The 21148-nt window shown below is 40.2% G+C and overlaps 3 protein-coding genes across 6 annotated transcripts in view; all 3 read left to right on the plus strand.

Annotated features, from left to right (window-relative positions):
• The first annotated feature begins 658 nt into the window (after positions 1-658).
• Positions 659-6854, plus strand: larp4ab (La ribonucleoprotein 4Ab). Its single transcript, XM_083892999.1, has 13 exons — positions 659-862; positions 1865-2001; positions 2198-2301; positions 2495-2605; positions 2881-2934; positions 3689-3901; positions 4645-4748; positions 4924-5151; positions 5302-5353; positions 5488-5649; positions 5763-5839; positions 5935-6109; positions 6443-6854. Exons 1-13 carry the CDS (start codon positions 708-710, stop codon positions 6818-6820), a joined length of 1950 nt encoding a protein of 649 aa, XP_083749125.1. The 5' UTR covers positions 659-707; the 3' UTR covers positions 6821-6854.
• Positions 6855-9609: 2755 nt separating this feature from the next.
• On the plus strand, positions 9610-19073 carry atf7b (activating transcription factor 7b). Of its 4 annotated transcripts, none has more exons than XM_083892309.1 (12): positions 9610-9722; positions 10712-10773; positions 11144-11240; positions 11370-11497; positions 11620-11760; positions 11947-12101; positions 13992-14088; positions 14204-14323; positions 15220-15369; positions 16644-16832; positions 16944-17049; positions 17198-19073. In XM_083892309.1, the coding sequence occupies exons 2-12, from the start codon at positions 10726-10728 to the stop codon at positions 17431-17433; spliced, it is 1467 nt and encodes a 488-aa protein (XP_083748435.1). In that variant the 5' UTR covers positions 9610-9722; positions 10712-10725; the 3' UTR covers positions 17434-19073. The 4 variants fall into 4 exon arrangements, with proteins under 4 accessions (XP_083748435.1, XP_083748436.1, XP_083748437.1 ...); XM_083892310.1 differs by having other exon boundaries at positions 11950-12101; XM_083892311.1 differs by having other exon boundaries at positions 11620-11748.
• A 1201-nt stretch (positions 19074-20274) lies between these two features.
• Positions 20275-21148, plus strand: part of dip2bb (disco-interacting protein 2 homolog Bb) — a 66105-nt gene continuing 65231 nt past the window's right edge. The window contains exon 1 of the mRNA XM_083892308.1: positions 20275-20509. Within this exon, the coding sequence (XP_083748434.1) occupies positions 20425-20509 (85 nt within the window). The 5' untranslated portion in view covers positions 20275-20424. The remainder of the gene's footprint in view (positions 20510-21148) is intronic.

Below are 21148 nucleotides of genomic sequence, written 5' to 3' on the forward strand. Positions count from 1 at the left end.
CTTTTTACATGAGTCTTCCTGACTGTTATAAATATAAAACAAATAGACTCCTACATTTTTCCTAGTCCTAGTTTGATAAAGATGATTTAAATACTGCTTTAACTGCATATTTTTCCAGTTGCATGATGCAATTAAGGTGTGAAGGACAAACTGTTGTTTTTAAATTTTGACACAAACTATTCAGGTTACCACAAAGGGAGCTGGTCTGAATCCCAATGCTAAAGTGTGGCAGGAAGTCCCTGCCCACCAGAATGACCTCCCAGAGGGGACAGATGATTCTCCTTGGCTGCACAGCTGCCCTCCTGCTGAGATGACCAACGGTATGACCATAGCCCCCTTCTGTGTTGGGCGTTTTCTCACATCAGTTTATTTGTAGCGTAAAAGTCAAATCCCTCTACTTTAATGTGTTAACTGTGGGGGTGGACCAATGTCTGACAAACACATAAATGTAAAGTGTTTCTTAAACATAACCTAGATAATTACAGTTGTGTGTTGAAAGTCTGTGTCCTCGAGTATATACAGTATATTGTAAGCCTGTTCAGAGTGTGGTGTTGTGGTTTAAATGTGACAGTTATTTCACAACTATTTTATCACTGCCTGCATTCTCTATTTTGGGTTACTCAGACGTTATTTCTGCAGGGAGTAAAGGATGCGACATTGAATATCCTGACAGTCCTCCTGGTTATGCCCCTGTATCCACTGAGGATATGAACATGAATGACGTCCACCAGCCTGACTTGGAGTATTTAGTTTGTGACCCACAAAGTGAAGTGGCTATAGATGATGTTTCTAAGGAACCACCAATGTCTGAAGAGAGCCTAAGAGAGTCTTTGAAGAAACAGCTTGAGTTTTGCTTTTCTAGGTGAGTAGACATCCAGATATCAATTTTTATATATATATATATATCACAAATTGTAATTCTTTTCAGTGTTTATTCTTTGCCATTTTTTTAGGATTAAAATGTTTGAAACAATATAGATTTTGCTAACACTGATATTTTCCCTCTTGTCCTTCATGGTGAGGTTAGCAATGTTTTTGAATTATTTTTTTGATATTTGAGTATTACATAAAAAAATTCTTGTTCTCATATTGTATGCTTTTTCATGAAATTGAATAAACATAGTGTATGCTTTTTCATGACATTTGGACACATTGAAGATATGGCAGGTGTGGTTAGCATTTTAATATTCATAAAATTTAACAATGTATAATAGGTTAACTAGTTTTATTAAAAACTAGAGAGAAATTTATGAGTTCAGGTATTCTGTGTTCAATATCGAGTTTATATGGATACTTTGAACATGTATAAAGTGTAGTCAGCATTATATCATAATATGTAACAGTTATTTTGTTGAATTTATTAATAATTAATTAAAACAGTTAGTGGCAGGTGCGAGTGTATGTGTACTTTGGGTATATTGGAAAGTTGAGGATTGGACAAGTTCACGGATATACCCCTTGCTGTCGGCCCCCGACAGCGTAGGCTAGTTTGTTTCTTAAAAACAGAAGCATCATGTTATTGATGGTTTACTTTGACCTTTTCTGAATAGGCCCCAAATAAATAAACACAAAGCCAGTCAAATGTTTTAATCTTGGGTTAAATTGATTTATAGTGGGTTCAAAAAGTGGTGGATATGGTGGAAGGTCCTTGAAATTACCTGAGAATAACTGATGCAATTGTAAACATTGAATAAAGAGTTGATAATTAATTAGATCTTGTATTGGTTCCAGAGTTCTAAAAGTGTGAGATTGGAGTCTTCGGAATTATTTTTCTTTTAATTGGTCCCGTCAGTCGGCAACTATTTATATTTTAAAAATTATTATTTATTTATTTAATCAATATTTTGGTTTTGGGTATTTGCAGAGAGAACCTCTCCAAGGACCTGTATCTGATCTCCCAGATGGACAGTGATCATTTTGTTCCCATTTGGACCATTGCTTGTATGGAGGATATCAAAGCCCTCACCACTGATATGGACCTTATTGTCAATGTACTACGAGGTACTTTTACTGCTTTCCCCTGTATTTATTAGAAAAACAAAGTAACTGACTCATGAAGCAATCTTTCAATGTTTTTACCAAGAGAATGCTCTCTTGCATGTGTTCATTATCAAGTTATTGACGCTGCTTTTCCAAATGGGAAATTGGTATCTATTCATGACTTACCAGTTATGTTTATGTTGTGTATTTGCTACAGCCTCTCCCATGGTACACGTTGATGAAAGTGGAGAGAAGGTTCGGCCAAATCACAGTCGCTGCATCATTATTCTGAGAGAGGTGCCAGAAATGACACCTGTCGAGGTAAAGACCGCTGCAAATTCAGCACTGTGCTCAACACTATACAAAGTTCTCTCGTATGATTGTAACCGATTACATTCCATTGCTGCTGAGAATAAAGCAGTTGTACATGGAAATTCAAAGTACTTGCCACACCTGGAGGATTAGTCGGTGTATCTGTCAGGACAGTGTAACGTGTCTTGCATCTCTTTTGCAGGAGGTGGAGGCTCTTTTTAAGAGTGAAAACTGTCCAAAAGTATTATGTGCCGAGTTTGCACATAACAGCAATTGGTACATAACATTTCAATCGGATATGGATGCGCTACAAGTATGTCCCCTCATTTCAATTGCAGAATGTATTTTGATCACCTTGCTTTGTGTTTCGTAATTTCAAATACAGGTTGTTTTCTTTGTTTTTTTTAAACTCTACATTTTAAACTATAGGAAATCACAACCTTGAAGGGGCATTTTAATGGAAGTCATATGTTGGAAAACAATAAAATACAATTTATTGATGTAATGAAAAAAAAAAAAAAAAGAATATCAAAAACTGTTGATATTCTTTTATATAAACATTTTTATATTCTTATTTCTTGTTCTCAGGCTCTGAGATACTTAAGAGAGGAAGTTAAAACTTTCCAGGGAAAACCAATCATGGTGAGTTCTCTTACTTCAGTATACTATATGATGGTACACGTTTTTAAGCTCAGGCTGGATCACTGTGTGTTATTGAGATTCCATGGAGTCAGCTGCCATGTCCCTACTATCAAGGCTAGGTTGTTTGGCTTAGCCCTGGCCTCAACAGTGACCTTGGGGATTTGTGTGTACTGGGACTTGATAAGCATGGAGGAAATCCAGTTATTTCTGCTCCTTTGTTTGTCAGAACTGATGCACACTCGTTTCTCCAGGCACTTTGATTGCCTTTTTGTCTAATCACACGTTCTAACCACTCTTACATTTACCTTTTGTATTTCCGGTTTTTAATACTTTCTTTTCCAGCTGGATTTTGTCATGACCTCATGGTTTTTTCCAAATAAAGCAAATTGGTTTGTGAGGTATTAATTGTCTTGTTTAAACCCCAGTGATGATCTGTATCGCGCTTGGAAGGATCCATATGCACTGTGACTGGCTGGGAGGAACTTTTCACTTGTAGCTCTCTATAATAATGTTCTGTGTCTCTGCTCTAATCTACTCTTTACCTCTGCTCCTCCCTGTTCTCCCTTTCTCTCACTCCAACCTCCCTATCCCTCCCCCTTCTTTCCCCTAGTCTGAGCAGTGTTTTATGACCTAATGACCGTGAGATTATGAGATCTGAGGGGATTTAAGGACAATATTCAGAGATGCAATAGCAGCCTCTCTTCTGCAACCAAAACAAAACTCACTCTTTTCCTTCCTCTCCTGTCACCCACAGGCCCGCATTAAAGCCATTAATGCATTCTTTGGTAAGAATGGCTTCCGCAGTGTGGATTCAAGTGTGTACAGTCAGCAGGCCCAACCACAGGCCCAGTATGGTTCCCCTGTCTATGTGCAGCAGATGTACAGCCCTCAGCAGCAGTACCCTGTTTATCCTGTGGTGTCTCCCTCCTGGAACCCTTCAGTCGTGCCTTACTTTGAAACACCACTGGTAAGTATTCAATCGCACATGGTTCACAAAACAGGACAAACACTTGATTAAATCTGTAAAGGTTAAACATGTGTCATTACTTAAATTTATTAACACAATCATACCTGTGTCTAATGTTAAACTCCTCAGTCTCATGTCTGATTTGAAATTCTTATCTTCTGTTTGTATCTTATGTGTTGTTTGAGCATGAGGAGATGCTTCCATGTCTTCCATGTCTTCCCTGTCTGTAAGACACTACACACACTGGATGACTCTGGTCTTTAAGGCTCTTCTCGGCTTGGTTCCTGCTTATTTAAGCGCTTTTCTTCAGAGAACCAGAAGCCACTAAGCCTTGCGTTCAAATGACATTTTGCACTTGTCTGCTCCACGTGTTCGTACCAAAATGGGGAAAAAAGCTTTTAGTTTCTCTGCCCCCGCTGCTTGGAATACTCTCCAAACGGAACTTAAAATGCCAGCTTTTATTTCATTAGGAGCTTTCCGCTCCATCTTATAAGACAGACAACAGAAATCCTTTGAACAGTGTCTATGTTCTTAAATTGTTACTGCGATCACAACTCCTGCACTTTGCTTATCTAGTTGCACTTTTATATTTCATAACTTTTGATGTGTGTTGCTGCCTTTCTTGGCCAGGTCACCCTTGCGAAAGAGATCTTGATCTCAATGGGTCTTTGATCTGGTTAAATAAACGTTAAATAAAAATAAAATTGTGTAATTGGACTTCCCTCTGCCACCATAATATCTAGGCACCTTTCCCTAATGGAGCATTCGTGAATGGCTACACTGGTGCTAGCAACTACAAAGCAAACTCAAGCTCCACCAACACCAATCGTCCCATGAACAGGAACCGGTAAGTCAAAGTCACACTCATAACGCTCATATAGTCACAGTAATAAGATTAATATATATTTATACTTAATTTTGGCAAGGCTGAAGTGGACCATTATTATGGAACACCTGTCCCACTAGCTGCATTATGATCCACCTCAAGCCCAGTTCAAATGGTTTTATGCATTTATGCCCAGAAACCACGTAAAGGGTCACCACAGGCCTGCAGACTGTCCCCCTTCTCCTTCTTCCTTGGCTCTTGGGTCTCTGATGGACAGCCTGTCTACTCCCCTGAGTCCACAGTCTCTTCAAACATCAGGGACACAGAGTTCAGAACCAGGGTCTCTGCCCTCCTTCAGTCTTAAAGAAACTTCCTTTCAGGCCAACTTTTCCTTTGGAGATCTGAGTGGGGGTGGACGAGGCAGGTGAGTGAAAAATACCCATGACTTATCAAGACTTAATGTAGATGTACAACCAAATTGTGATCTTCTAATGCACATATCAGTGTCAGTGGCCTAATTTCATGTAAATGTTAATTGGGTAAGAAGTAAAAACAAAATGAATGTTTTCAATAGGAGAGGAGGCCACCGAGGCATGAGGAGGAAAAGGGAAGATGAACAGAATGTGGTGAGGATATTTCCTCTTTTCTCTCTTTATTCTTTCCCCTTTAAATGTAAAGTTGTTTCTAAACATTTTTTGACATCAAGTACTGCGCAGGATCCTTTCTTGTCTTAACTTTGACTTCACTGAAATATTTACAGCGTCCTGTCCCTTTGATGGAGGCCAAGGTACTTCCACCAAATTTTGAACTGGAAGCTTCTAGTTTTCCTCCTTTACCGGGATCTGTGGTCAGTACACGGGAAGAAACCACACCAGAAATGCGCCTCTCTGATGTTGTGCGTGGCCTAAAAGGAACTAACAAGGTACATTTTTCCCTCTTTTTCCCACTTTGTACAATGGATGATGTTGAAAGCTGTGTTTAAACTTGTGTAAATGCATATTCAGTTTTGAATTTTAAATTCTTTCTTTATTTTAGTCTATAAGCCAAGAAGCTACTGCGGCTGCTGAACCTGCTCCCGTGGCACTACATACAGTGGCACCTCCCATCTCATAGTACAGTGAACTAAAAGCTAATATCTGTCACTAACAATATCTGAAGGGATACACATGACAAAAAAGTAACGTTTCACCTTTTAATGTCAATTCAGTGTTCCTTCAGTGAAGGAAGAGGATCAAGTTGAACATCCCGTCCCAGAACCGACCATCTCTCCATCCACGCAGGCAGTTTCTCCAGTAGCATCAGAACATGGCTCCTCCACCTGTAGCCAGTCTGATCCAACAGAAGCCCCTTCTCCAGCTCCCTCAACTCCAACATCAGAGCTTGTAAGGCTTGCTCATTTCCTCTGGAGCCCTGCATTAGCTCTTTCCTAATTTCATTCTTTTTGATTCACTCGTCATAAAAAAGCTCCGCTTTGTTAACTGTTAAATGCACGGAGGTACAGAATGTATTAAACTTGAAGAAATGTGATCCGAATATCAGATTTGCATCGACTGTGGGTTTAACCACTAATTCTGAAGTTTGCAGCTTGCTCCTCTGTGAACAATGGATCATTACAAATTCATACTAGTTTCAAAGCCATCGTTTGTTACACATGGTGAATTTATAGTGCCTCTTGAATATTTGTTTAATTTTATTTATTTTTACTCTCTTACTAGGGCCTCAAAAAGCTCAGCTACGCAGAAGTGTGCCAGAGGATGGCCAAGGACAAGCCACCAGCACCGACACTCTCCCCTTCACTCCCTGCCTCTCCAGGTGGCCAACCACTGCAAGAGCTTAAAGTCAACAGAGGGGAAGAGCCTTGCTCCAACGTTAGAAGCAGGACAGAGAAACCAGAGAAAAGTGAAGGCAGCCGTCCACCTCGTCAATCATTGCGCTCCTTCAGAGGGGGTAATAGCCAAGCCAGAACTGGAAGTGCAGGCTGGAAAATCGGGGAGTTTCAGAGAGGCATGAACAGTGGCAAACCTTTTACTCAACAGCGCGGCACCAGACGCAGTGGCAAGGAACAGAACATTCCCCCAAGGTCACCAAAATGACTGAAGACAAGGGAGCCTTTTAAACATGAACTGAAACGGTAAATGTATATGTGAATATATATTATATGTAAATAGACAGATGAATATATTTAAATTGACAGGCGATGTCAAAGATTCTCTTAACATCATTGCAGACATGAATTTATTTGAATAGGTTAAGTAAGTAGTAGTTCCTTTTAGGAAAACTGAAATGGTCTGCTGACAGAATCGCAGACGGGGTGATGGAACATACTTGGTAGTGAAGTATTGTCACCATAAATGGGACAAGTGTGTGTGCGCACACGTGTCCATGTTGAAGAAAGTGAAAACTAGAAATGGAGATCTTGTGTCTTCAAATGTTGGGGAAGCTTTGTCAACATTCAAAATGACAATAAGGCACACCTGAATGATTTGGTTATTGTTTGCATGTGATTCATCTTCAGCCATTTGTCGGACTTGTTTTCTGAATGATGACAAGGATGTACAATTATTTATGAAATGGAACGTGAATCCACTGCATGATAATAGAAACTGGGTTTATGTGATTAGCTACAGAAGGTTTGAATTTTGATGAGGGGTTCTAATGATGATGAAATCATGTGCCAAAGACAATGGTGAAACACTACGTTTCATGGATTCAAATGGTCTTATCATCAAATGTTGTGGCGGTGTTGTCTTTGTGGTGCCTGTGTGCTACTGCTGGCATTTGAAATAACAAATGTAGCATAACAAATAGTTTTACTTTTTTTGCATTTTGCATGATTTGATCATGATTTTTTTTAACTCTTGTACTAATCAGTATCTTGTTTCTAAATTGTTTAGCTTTATTAGATATTAGCAGATGCAGAAAGATTGTTCCCCTATATCACCAGACTCTGATGTCAGAATTGTGACCGTCGTTTCAGCGCTAATCTTTTCCCAGATCTGTTTAACTGTGACTAGTTTAAAGTCATCCAGTAAACTGTAGTTATTCACCATGATAACTCACTGTATAGTCTTGAATAGTTGAGAAGAACACATGAGTACTTGTCATGTGAATATAGTAACAGGGGAGTTCATTTTCAGTATTTAGAGAAGGGTAAGAGGTGTAACTAATACCTACATGTACATTTCTTGAACATGATATGCAGGGTGGTTTGGATGTTTTTTTTCTTCCTTCAGTAACAATTGGTCACCTGCTGATTAAAAGTGGCTGTTTGGTTTGGCTGTGATTTGGAGACATTGCCTGCAACTGTTTTTATTTAGATGAACGTAGTCTGTTTATCAAATCATGTTGATTTGTAAATGTCTGTGTACTTTCTTGGGTGTAGATACAATTTGTAGTGCACTTGTTTTCCTGCTGCATAAGCTCTTTAAATTCCATTTTTGAATCAATGTTAGTGATTTTCTTTCAGTGGTATTTGTGTAATATTTGGGGACTGCGGTGTTGCCTATTCTTAGAAGGAAATACTGTATTGAAAACATTGTTAAATGGTGATCTTTAGATGACTCGAATATGAACAGAATGTATTTGTACCAGCTGTGATAACTTTAATGCACTGTCCTTAAATCCTGTGGCTTTATATAATTACATAAGCAAGATTGGAAAGGTTGTGTAGAAACACTGAACTTAAGTTTTAGTGTTTTCATTTCAGTTGCATGGCCTGTGGTGTTGCAAACAAATTTGTGATGGTAAAGAATTGCACATTTTCAGGTTCAGCGGAATAAAACAGGCTTTTGTCAATGTACAGTATTTTGTTAGTCAGTAGTTGTCTCCCCTCCAGTTTATGATTTTTTTATATCTGTCAGTGTAAACTTGGCTGCAAAAGAGAGATGGCTTCTGCCTCAGACTACATGGAACTGTTCACTCGCCAAACCTCCAGTGCCTTAACAGTATTTCATCTGAACAGAAAAAATTAGAGCACATCAGGCTGGTTCATTTGTTGTCAAAAGCATGGCCGTGATACTGGAGTCTATCCAATACAAATCTCAGTTTATAGTAACTACAGTTGACTGGAGTGAAGCTTACCATGTACTCTTGCATGCTTGTCTGTCCATTGTTACGTGTAAATGATACAGTACATTTTGTTAACTTGCCAATGCAATCAGTCTCATAATACATTTCTGCATACAACTGTCTCAATCAAACTAGAGATTGCAATTGTCAGTCAAGTAGACACTGGTTTTAACACATACATACTTAGTCACTGAGCATATTGTATGAAAATAAAGATTTATTTTTTAACAGTCTTGTCTTTTGTCCATGTGGAAATTTGCACAACATGCTGTTTCAAGTTCGAATCAGGATTTTCATTGGGTGTAATGCTGATTCCTCAGAGAAGTATTTCCTTAAGAAGAGATTACACAAGAGTAGGAGGATCTTATGGATTGGCATCATGTTTACTGGGGAGTTTCAGGAAGTTGCTTTTCCCCCTTCATTTACTTTGCATGGAATCTAAGTAATGAAAAAGCAAGCTGGAAGGATACACATGACCGGGTGTATGTACATTCCAAATAAGAGGAGTTTAAGGCTTTCATAGTTTGAATAGCGTTTGGACTTCTTAGTCCTTTCAGTGTCTCAAAATAAAGTCTAGTTATATTTTTAGATTGGTGGTTGGGTTGTCTTTCAGACAGCTTATTAATAGATGTCATACCATTTATTAATATGTTAATAAGGAAGAAAACATGTCTATGTCCATATCCTGTTTCTCAAAATAAAAACAAATATCCATGTTCTGTGAAGTGTTTGAATGGATAAAACTGTAAACATAACGCCACATTATATTACATGATACTCAGCGAACTTAAGGTTCTCGCGGTGTTTGGCCAATGGAAGTGTCAGAGTGTCAACAACGGGGAGGCAGCGGCTCAGCAGCAGCTCGGCGGCTCGGCGGCTCGGCGGCGCTGTCTGGAGCAGGGAGTGAAGAGGCTGTCCTCACGATAGGTGAGACATTTTCACACGGTTCAACGCATAATATGGAGTTATACTAAAGCGACGGAGTCGGTGTCCATTCACCAATACGCGAGCACATATTTATTTAGCATTAGCATGCTACTATTTTGCGGCTAACTTGGCGAACCTGTTTCCAAAGGTAAGCTAGCGAGGCTACGGTTAGCATTAGCGAAGCTAGCTGTTTTGTGACTGTCAGACACGCTGGAATCTCTTTACAAGGCGTATTTGATTTGCCTTGTGCCTAGTGAGGTTGCATATTGTGTGTTTTATGTTAACCGTTACGTTCCTTATCATGACACGACTGTTCGTAAACAAAATGATGTGCCACGGATACCATTTGAGCTTAAGGCCCTTACCAAATCAGATGTTAGCCAAATATTTGGCATTTTATTTTAATCCACCTTTTACTCCTTCACCCCAGACACCCCGTTAGATTAGAGTAGTATGGAGCCGAACTACCTCGGGGTAATTCGTATGATAACGTTGCAGGACAGGCTGTGTGGCAGCAGTTCTGGCTCTGCTGCTTCATCGCTAAACGCTCGTCTTCGATTATCCTCGGACGAGATAGAAGCAAATGATACAAACAGGCCGACTATCTTCGGCCTGTTTGAGCCCCGACGACCTCTCGATGGGTTTCTATAAATGTCCATATTTTTAGTGTCAGCTCATGCATTTCTCTAAAACAGTTGTTGTAGTCGGTCCTCAACAGGTGCATGTTTATAGATGCAGGCTAATGATGCAGGTTAACTTAAATGCTCGGGAGGTAACCATATCAAAATCTCGTGATAAGATTGTGTAACAATTCCACTGTGCAATATCAATTTGGACAAGGTTTGAGTTTTGTTTTGGTTATAACTGATCGACAATACTGTTTCATCTTATTTACTATTATACAGTGACATTAATCAATTGTTCCGTCCTTGCACCATTAGTTAAAACATAATAAGATAGTTTTCCTTTGCATTTGCTCTCTTTTGCAGAACCTGTGTCTGAAATGGGGGATGACAGACCTTTTGTGTGCAATGTCCCTGGATGTGGGCAGGTATAATTTGTCAATATTACTTCATATGCACGTCTCCTTAAACCGATTTCCTTACCGACTTGATTGTCCAGCCCTGAAACACAACATAACACACAAATCCTCCTTGCCTTTTTCTTGTTGCATGCCACAGACTCACTGCATTTAAAATTGGTGCGAACTAACAGAGAAGTTGGTGCACACAATGGCAAAGTAGTTTATGATAATCGTCAAGTACAAGTAAGGCTGCTTTTACAGTGCCAGCCCTTACTGTTGTTCATCGGCATAGAAACCAAGTGCTAGTCTTCATTTTAAATCAGATTTATCAGCAGCATACTAGACACAATTAAGACACTAAACCATATTTTTTTTCTTCCGCTGTGATTGTTTACAGAGATTCACCAATGAAGACCACCTGTCAGTCCACAAACACAAGCATGAAATGACATTAATATTTGGTCCTGCCAGAACAGACTCTGTTATTATTGCAGGTAATGATATTATCATTTACACCAGTGGTTATTGAACAAAGAACATTAATGATAAAGTATTGTCGTTTGGAAAGGTGGTATTTCTCTTCATTAATGTACTTTATGTTTTTTGGTTCCTCCTTTTTTCAGACCAGACCCCAACACCCACACGCTTCTTAAAGAACTGTGAGGAGGTTGGGTTATTCAATGAACTGGCCACTTCCTTTGAACAGGAGTTTAACAAAGCACAGGATGATGAGCAGAGGCCAAAACATCCGGTGAGATAAAGGATGGATGTGCATGTTCAATGAATGGCACACTGTTGGTCTCCTTGCATTGTAAGATAAAATGGGACAGTGTGAATGTCTATATTGATTTTCTCTTTTTTTCTGCCACCAAGGCTGCACCTTTACAAACACCATCTGAAGTAAAAGATGAGGATGATGAGGGTCCTTTAGAAGTAGATTCTTCCCCTCCTGGAAGTCCAGATTCTTCTTCAAGTATGTCAGATGACAGTGGAGATTCAAGGGTGAGAGGCAAGGTACAATGCATTGCTAGACTGCTTTTTGGTGGCCAGCAAAATCACTAACTGTATTAACATTAAAATCCAGATAATTTATATCCCAAAAGACACAAGTAATCATTAATGATAAATCTCTGTCTTTGGAGAGGCAATGAACTAATTTAATTGTCAATATAAAATACATTTTATTGTTTGATTTATCAGCAGGACATTCCCATCAAGCCCAGCTCTGCTCCTACTCCCACCATTGTGCGTCCAGGTTCTCTTCCACTTCACCTAAGTAATGACTCCCTACACCCAACTCTGCCATCTCCAACATCTGTCATCACTCAAGCGCCACCCTCCAACAGACAGCTCGGGTAAATTGTATTGTTACTTGTTTTTCCCATATGTTCGTTTGTGGTGCTTGCAAAACTCCTTAAGAATAGTTTGTACAAAAACACCACTTCTACAGAGTTTGGATTAAATCCAATCTCCATTGAAATGATTTGCCTGGATGTCAGTTTCTGACATTTTGTCACATTACAAGAGCTGAGTAGTTTCCTGCGTTAACCAAAAATTCTTGGTCTAGGTGCTTACTAGGGATGGGACTTTTTTGTCGTCAAATCGATCGACAATCGACATGTGCGCACCTCGACAAAAAAATTACGAGTAAAAAAAGTCAAAGTGTCACAAACACATAAAGTTCACAAACACGTAAAGTTCACAACCACAGAGGTTGAGGAAGCTGTGCACGAAAAGGTGATGCTGCAGGGAGCCTCCTGCGCTCTGCGCATGATGGTGCGTGCGTCACCGGCTCGTTCTCTCGAGTGGCTGTGCGCATCCAAGCGTGCGCGTGAGGTTGCGCTTAAGTTTAGGACGGGGGTGGGGCTGAACGATATATCGCATTTACGATAATATCGCAATATGATCAAGTGCAATTTTCTAACCGTAAAGGCTGCGATTATATGCTGTTCACGTGACATGCGCGTGTAAAACGTGATATAATCGAACGAGATCGTCTAACCACAGACGCTGCACTCTGGTCACATGCAGGCTCCCTGCGCTCTCACATGCGCGCGTTGCGGAGACGAGTCAAGGCCCGTTTTTGTGAATGGAATAGGTGAGGGTCGGGTTGGTAAGGTGACTATGGAGCTTCGGCCGCTGTCCGAACAGCTGTTCAGTGACTGTGCGTGTCCAAGCGTGTGTGTGCGCGTTTTTTTTGACCCTCGACAATTGACTCTCAAAATGTCTGAAAATTCCCATCCCTTACACCATACGAACGCACTTCAAAACGGGTTGTGTGTATGTTTGATTTATTTTTTTATTTATTTAGTATTATTATTATTATTATTATTATTATTATTATTATTACATTTAATGACTGTCTAGCAGTTCACAGATGTCGAAAAAACTGAGTGTGGTAAAGCCACATATTTTTATAAATATGTGTGTGTATATGTGTATATATATATATATATCTATATATATATATATATATATATCTGCAATCTGCACTTTGTGTGACTTGTGACTGACTTTCATTTTAACACCAGGGTTCCTTCTCAGCACTTTATGTTCAGATGTTTGTAAGTACCAAATATGCTATTGTGATTGAAGTAGTTAAATAAAAATCATCTATTCATGCATCACCTCATGTCATCATAACAGAGGTCTGTCTTCCAGGAAAGAACAGTTTATTTTTTATGTAATATAGTATTGGCCATACTTATGATGTATTGCTTGTCTTTGTTTAATAATACAGAAGATTAAGACCTTAAAAAATAATTGCATCGCAATATTGGCACGAAAAATCGCAATTTGATTATTTTCCATAATCGTTCAGCCCTAGGTGGGGGACATAACACAAGCGCTACACAAATGAAGACGGCATCTCACCCAGTCAGGATCACTGTACTTCACTCTGGTGGACACCTAACGAGCCCAGGTTAAAAAACCTGAGCCGTCTGGCGAGTGGCGACACGCGCGTTCCAGTGGAGAGTCCGCTTTTTTTTGCCCCTCATATTTATTACCGCTGTTCCGATGGTCAATAATGGACATTACAGCCATGTTTTTGAGCCTAAAATGAAGTAGTACAGTGTAGAATAATTTCCACCCCCGCGTTGCTGCTGTTACTGCTGCTGTAAAAAAAAGAAAAAAAAGTTGACAAAAAATTAGAGAAGTGGACCGCGACAATCGACTCTTAAAATGTGTGAAATTCCTAACCCTAGTGCTTACTGTGTTAACAATGATTTGATTTTTGTTCGTAGTTCCCCAACGGGTTCTTATCCATTGGTGAGGCACCTTCCTAATGGGCAGACCGTCCCCCTCCTGCCCAGTCCTGTTCAGATGACCTCAGTTATATCTGTATGTCATTTTCAGAACGCTCAAAGATTTAACATTACATTTGCAAGATATTTCACCATATCTTTTCTGACTTCTTACTCCTTTATTCTGAATGGCTATTTGTTGACATGTGCAGCTTGCAAGGCCAGTGAACTCAGTGCCTAACATCCCGGGGATACCAGGACCCCCAGTTGGTGGAGCGAGCAGTGGTTCATCCTCTCCCTCTAGTTATAGCCTGCATTCTGAGACCAAGATGGTGAGAGGTTATATTGACCTGTACATTTTTTGTATGCTCAAAGGGATAGTTCGGGTTTTTAAGTTGTCGTTGTATGAGGTAATAAAAATTGTCACAATTGACTGAGCTGTGCTTGCTCTCAAAAGCCACAAAGGCACGCTCACTCCACTGTAACACGGGTGCCAGCGAGAGTGGGGACACTCTAAAAAATATTATAGCCACTCAACAGAAGGTGCACCCTATAAAATATATGCCTGCTTTAGTCTAATATTTTAAGAATTCTATCCAACCATTCTATCTAAACATTAGTCAGTCTTTCCTGACTCCACGCTGAAGTTTCTGTCACTTTAATTAATTAATTCCCCTGTACTGAAGTCCATAGAGAAAATCAGCAATTTTATATCATGGCACACAGGAGTTGCTGATCCACTGCTGCCTCCATCAGTAATTTCATGTCATTTTGAAGCATCATGTCCAAATCCTTTGTGATAATTGACCTAATTGTTGCAAATCACAATGAGACCGCAATAGACCATCACCCCCCATGTCTTTGCAATCTAAAAATTATTATTTTCTCTATTGAATTCGTTGCACGAGAGCATGTGGTTTAAAAACTGAGATTAAATGGCCAAGCATGTAGATAAGTCTGTGATAGCTACATGTGAATCAGATTTAATGTTTATATATTGAGCTTTTTTTTTTAAATGGCTTAATCAGTTTTGTTTGTGTCCCTACTGTCAGCCATGTTACAACAAGTTTGCTTTTTTTTCCTGTTAAGGCAGGCGGCCAGCAGCGGGTGCACAGAGCTCAGTCAGCACTGACAATGTGTTAGTCTGTACCTCATACAGCCACATTTTCTAAAATCTCACGCTATCACTAAAATATCACTTGACCTACACGCCTGTGTGTATTTGTAGCGATTGAAGGCAGCTCTGACTCATCAGGGCCCAGGAGCACAAGACGGCGCTGGTGGTGGAACAGGATCCATCCCTGCAGTCCCACAGCGGCAGGAGCAGAGCCACCAGCCCACTCAAAATTCTGATGCACCTTCACCTGCTCAGCCACAGGTAATACACGTGCCACATGTGCATACACAGCAATTGTGCAGGTAGGACCAGGCATCTGACTGCCTTGGAAATTTTAAAATATATTTGTGCAAATATTTGGCAACTCCCTTATTACAATTCAAATATGCATTTCAACACAGCACAGTGTAGTACAAACAATTCACAAATTTAAAAACTATGAACAGGTAAGTAATTACCATTATAAATTAAAACAAGTAATCAAGGCAATTAAGATGATTTAAGTAATACATGTATATGGACTTTTAATAAAAAAAGACTATTCTACACACCTCAAGTCTTGACAGCAAATAAGAGCCTTTGATTGATCAAAACTAAGGCTGACACACTCTTGTGTATGTCTATATTATATCTTGCCCCACACTGAACAGGTTTTGTCTTTAGTCTTTAATAGAGCACTGAAGTTATTACAGTTTTTGACTGTTTGTGTTCATTTTATGCCGTCTGGAAAATAATTTTTTTAGTACATGCATGAATGAAATGAGGGAAAGATGGGAAGCATATTCAGCGTTTGGTTTTGGCTTTAGCAATCACATAGTCTGCAATTAGCACTAATGCATTTATAACAAAGCATTTTGTTTCATTTCTTTGACTGGACGTTTTCAAGTTACAGCATGTTGATGCCTTTGAGGAAAATCTTCCTTCTTGTTAAAACAAATCTCTGTAATTAAACATTCCCCAGTCCCGACCTCAGCACATGCACAGAACCAAGGCAACATTCTTACCACTCAGTTTCTATTTGATTTGAAAATGTGTTTTTTAGATAATAAGGAAAAACAAAACATGTATTTCAACTACATATTGGCAGCCCTATGTATCCCTACTAGCACACCTGAAAACATGACATCATTCTGGTACAAGCTAGAAACAGATTTTCTCCTGTGCAGTTCTTTTCTTAGTTTCAGAAACAACATTGTCAGTAAAGATAAGTCAGGTGGTTGGTGAAACGGAATCTAAAATAATTCACACCTTTTCTCTCACTGTGGATTGTCGAGTTCTGGAAGCACCTTGGAATTAGCTGCCTTATAATTTCCAAATGTTCCTGTTTCTGTTCTTCCAGACTAAAAGGCAGCTTTGGAGCACTTTCAAACTAAAATGGCACCAGTAGCATTTTCAAATTTCTGTTTTCAGGGCAGTGGTCGTGTGCGTGACCGGTGTAACCACAGCAGAGTTTTTGTGTTTTTTCAAAATGAAGATGGGAGTGTTGTGAATGAAGCCCTAGATGTGATCAGTTTCACCACCTCCTATTTCTCCAGGTATCTCCTGCTCAGCCAACAGGAGGTCGGCGGCGACGAGCTTCAGAGATGGATCCTGATGAGAGGAGGCAGCGTTTTCTGGAGAGAAACCGAGCGGCTGCATCCCGCTGCAGACAGAAACGAAAGCTGTGGGTTAACTCCTTGGAGAAGAAGGCGGATGATCTCGCCAGCATGAATGTCTCTCTGTCGGTGAGCCAGTGAATATTTAAACATGCTCACAGGTTACTTTCGTTGATAATGTGACGAGAAGGGGCATGCTGGGAATGATTAATGTGCTTGACTTTTCTATATTGCCATCAGGGTGAAGTAAGCCTACTGAGGAATGAAGTGGCACAGCTCAAGCAGCTCCTTCTGGCTCACAAAGATTGTCCTGTCACTGTCATGCAGAAGAAGGCAGCTTTCCTAGGTAACCATGTGTTGTCACAATCTGACTGACAAGCTCCCAGCACTGTGTCCCTTCTTTTATCAGGATCCATTTATCATCTCATCCATCTAATGTGTTCTTTTTACTCGCTCACCTTTCTAAGGGTGAATGTTTCTTTCTCTGTCTCTAGCTGCAGGAGGAGAGGAAACCTCCAGAGAGGCTTCGACTGAACCCATCGGCTCCCCGGCAGCTGTTATCCAACACGGGCCGTCCCCGCCCGCCTCGGCCTCCAGCCCAGGGGCCACCATCAACGGGCTGAGCGTCCGCGCTGCAGAGGCGGTGGCTATGTCGGTCTTGGCCGGCATGGGATCAGGCCAGCCGGGAGGAGTCGTCATGGCACCGCAGTCACAGGCAACTTCTAGATGATGTGCTGACGCAGGTAGCCAGTATGAACTCGAGTGGCATTTGGAGGCCGGACGAGTGCAAATTGTTTGAATAGAGGGATTCTACCTTCCTTCTCACCCCAGACTAAGATACTCTCTCCCCACACAGCCAATGATAATCACACAAAGAGCTGGCACAGTGCCTCCATCAGCCCTCCACCACAGCAGGCTCCCTGTTCAGAGAAGCCTCGTCTCTATGTATGTAAATATGAATAACCTGTCAGAAAGTCACTTTGCAGGGTTTGGGGGGGGGGATTTCTCATTCAAATGCCACAGTTGAAAAAGGTTTCAGGTTGGGCTGAAAAGTATGAATGAAAAATCTTTTTTTTTTCACATAAAAATGCAGCTTTAGTGCAGTTTTGTCCCACATGCTGGCTGTGATGAGGTTGGTTGTTTTTCAAGTTGACGGTTTTACTGTAAGTTATCTTGTATTTTTCATGTAAGAAATAATTTGTATGCCTAAAACTGGGCATTTGCATAATGTTTAGTTGACTCTGAAAGTACTGCGAGAGATGGCTGAGTCACTGACTACAGCAAAAGGCAGCGTTGCTAAGTGTTGCTAATACTCTTTTTCTGTTCACTGTTCACTCTTGTTTGTCTTTTTTCCCCTTTCCCATCAACTATCCTTAAATACACAATGGTTTAGTCAGCCGAATGTGTAACAAACCAAATTATAACTGTATACACAGTTTACCGAGTATGTGTCTGTCTGAGCTTTGTAGCCTTAGTTCTAAGCCATTTTGAATGACATTACATTAATCTTGTATGTATCAAACCCTATTGGCTGCATGGATAATTCAAGGCTGGTGCATACCACTGTTTTTTTACTCCTCATTGTTCTATCACTGGTTATTGATGTGTTCTCAAAAGCCTCAAATTATTGATGCTAAAATGTTCCCTGTTAGAATTCCATCCTCAGTCCTTGAAATGGTTAGCTTTAGAAGGCCCTTTAACGATAATCAAACCTAATGCATTTTTAAATAATTTATCCTGACATTTCAGATGAGGACAGAGTAGTGCAATATATTTTTCTATTGAATATCAATGTTGTTGCATTTAGCTGATGCATGTAGCCCAGCCACTGAGAGCGGTTTGGTCTATTCCAGTTGAAAGCGTAAATTCAGAGGTGAGCGGAGAAAATGAGACGATGAATGAATGAGATTGGTGATGAATGCTCATCTGTAAGGGACGCACAAATGTCCTATAGGCCTGGTTGCTTTCTGACATTTGAAAAGACGTCTTATATCGCGAAGTAGACTTCACTCGTGTGCAAGGTGCTTCTTTTGAAATTCGAGTTTTAAACTGTAGATTGTTTTTGTACTGCATTGTACTTCCAAAACGATCATGTTGTGTCCTCCCTTGTCACACTGTTACGTTTTTTTTTTTATATTGTCATCGTTTCACAATGTTTTTTTCCATCACATGATTTTATGTTCCCCTATTTTGTTTGAGAGCATAGATGTCTTTTACGTGTTTAACAAGAGGTTGAACCACATTAGAAAAAAAAATCTTGAAAATACCTGTATGGGGGGATCTTTGTCAAATACTCAGGCCTCAAGATGGGAAAAATAACTTGTGTATAATGTCAACTAATTAATAAGTTGTCTCGGGAAAATACAATAAATTAAAGACAAAGAAAAATTCATCAACATATTTCCATTGAGCCCCAATTTGTGCCTCCCTGTCTTACGTTTTAGTCACCGAGTCGAGCATGACTGTACGACAAATACATTTAACAATGGCTCACATGATTATTTGCACGGTACGTAATAGGGTTTGTTCATAGTGTTAAATTCACAGAGAACGAACACCTTGTTCTCGGCTCAACAGAGCTTCACAGCCTCTTTTTTAGTTTCACACCCACAGGAACCTTTTCAGGTCCGAGCAGACACAAGGAGAATTCTGCTTTGCTTTGACATTATGGGGTATTCGAGTGTAGCATATTCTTTTTCTGAATACACTCTTATCAACAATGAAAAGCCATTACCTCAGCCATATCTGAACAAACATGTTTCCACAGCAGTACAGTTTGGATCAGGTCAATTGTCAAAAGAGGTGAAGGATACCAAAAAAACATACTTAATACATAAATTTTATAACCACTTTGTGACACCTTTCTGTTCAGATATGGACATCATCACTTTTCTCACATTTAGCTAATTTTCTTCACATTTGAGGTACACATGAAATTGTGAATCTAACCGGCAAATCTAACTTTAAATGCTAACGATTATCTAAATGTTAAATCTAAAATTTACATCCATGACAGGTGTGGGTGGGTCTGTAGACGCTGACAGGCGTGGGGTTTTCTGAACATTTAGATTGAGATTTAACATTTAGATTTAGTATTTAGATTTAGCATCTATATTTAGATGTAACATTTAGATTTAATATTTAGCATTTAGATAAAGATTTAACAATTAGATTTAGATTTAAAATTTGGATTTAGATGTAGCATTTAGAATTTAACATTTAGATTTAGCATTTAGATTTAGCATTTAAATTTAGATTTGGCAGTTAGATTCACCATTTAATGTGTACCTCAAATGTGAAGAAAATTAGCTAAATGTGAGAAAAGTGAGGTAAACATTCAAAATATGTCAGCTAGAAAAGTGAGTGTGACTGAAGTTTTACATTCGGCACCCCATAAAACTGCCCGGTTTCCGTCTGTGGTAGAGGTGAGCTGTAACATAATGTCCAGCAGAGGGCGCAGGGAGTCCGCTCCATCCCAGCGTCCTGTCACAGTAATTATCGTCACCAGCCCTGGTCACGTGACTGACGGAGACTCTGGCGAGTTGTTCTCATCTATCCACAGTCATGGCGGTGTCAGGGAGTCACGAAGATGGAGTAAACACCGCCACAGCAGCGTCCTGATCAGTGTCTGTTGACTTTATGCTGGACAGCAGCTGCTATCGTCTGACGTCCCGCAAACATCCCGCAGGCCGCCGCCGCCGCCGCTGCTGTGCTTCCAACGATGGCCGACCGCGGTGTTGATCTGTCGGCTTTGCCTAAAGAGGTTAGGGACCAGCTGGCGGAGCTGGATCTGGAGCTCTCCGAGGGTAAGATCCCTGGTTTGGTAGAGAGAAAGTGTTTACGTGTTTACGTGTTTACGTGTTTACGTGTTTACAGCCACCGACAGACAGACAGACTGTCCCGTGTCAGTGGGCTGAGACTCTGCTGCAGTGGATCCGGCCACGAATACAACAAATGATTAACAGACAGCACACTGACCTCCCTCCTCCAGCTGACATTTGTTCAGCAAAGTGTTCTTCTTCTTCTTCCAGGTGCTCGTGATCCTCTCTGTGACACACGTTATGAAGAAAAGTGCACGTTTGTGTTCGTAATCTGGCACATTTTAGGATCAACTTCCTCAACATTCTTCATTTGATCTACATCATGTTTGTCGTACAGTGATTTATCAGCTCTGCTCTACGAGCCTTTACACATAAGAGGAGGAAAATGGGTCATATTTGTCATCCTAAAGGCCTGTGTGTGTGAGAGAGAGTGTACTTGCATTCATTACCTCTTTAGGACCTTTTCTGGCATAAACACTGACCTTATCAGGACCAGTAGACCAAAACCTGGTCCAAATGCGACGGTATATAATTTTCCGAGTATTGGGGGAATTTCTGAAGTATAATTTGAGGTTAAGGCTAGTGTTGGGCTTTAACTGGTTATGGTTTCACTTCTGTCAGATA

The sequence above is a fragment of the Microchirus variegatus genome, assembly GCF_963457635.1.
Source record: "Microchirus variegatus genome assembly, chromosome: 7".
NCBI classification, from domain to species: domain Eukaryota; kingdom Metazoa; phylum Chordata; class Actinopteri; order Pleuronectiformes; family Soleidae; genus Microchirus; species Microchirus variegatus.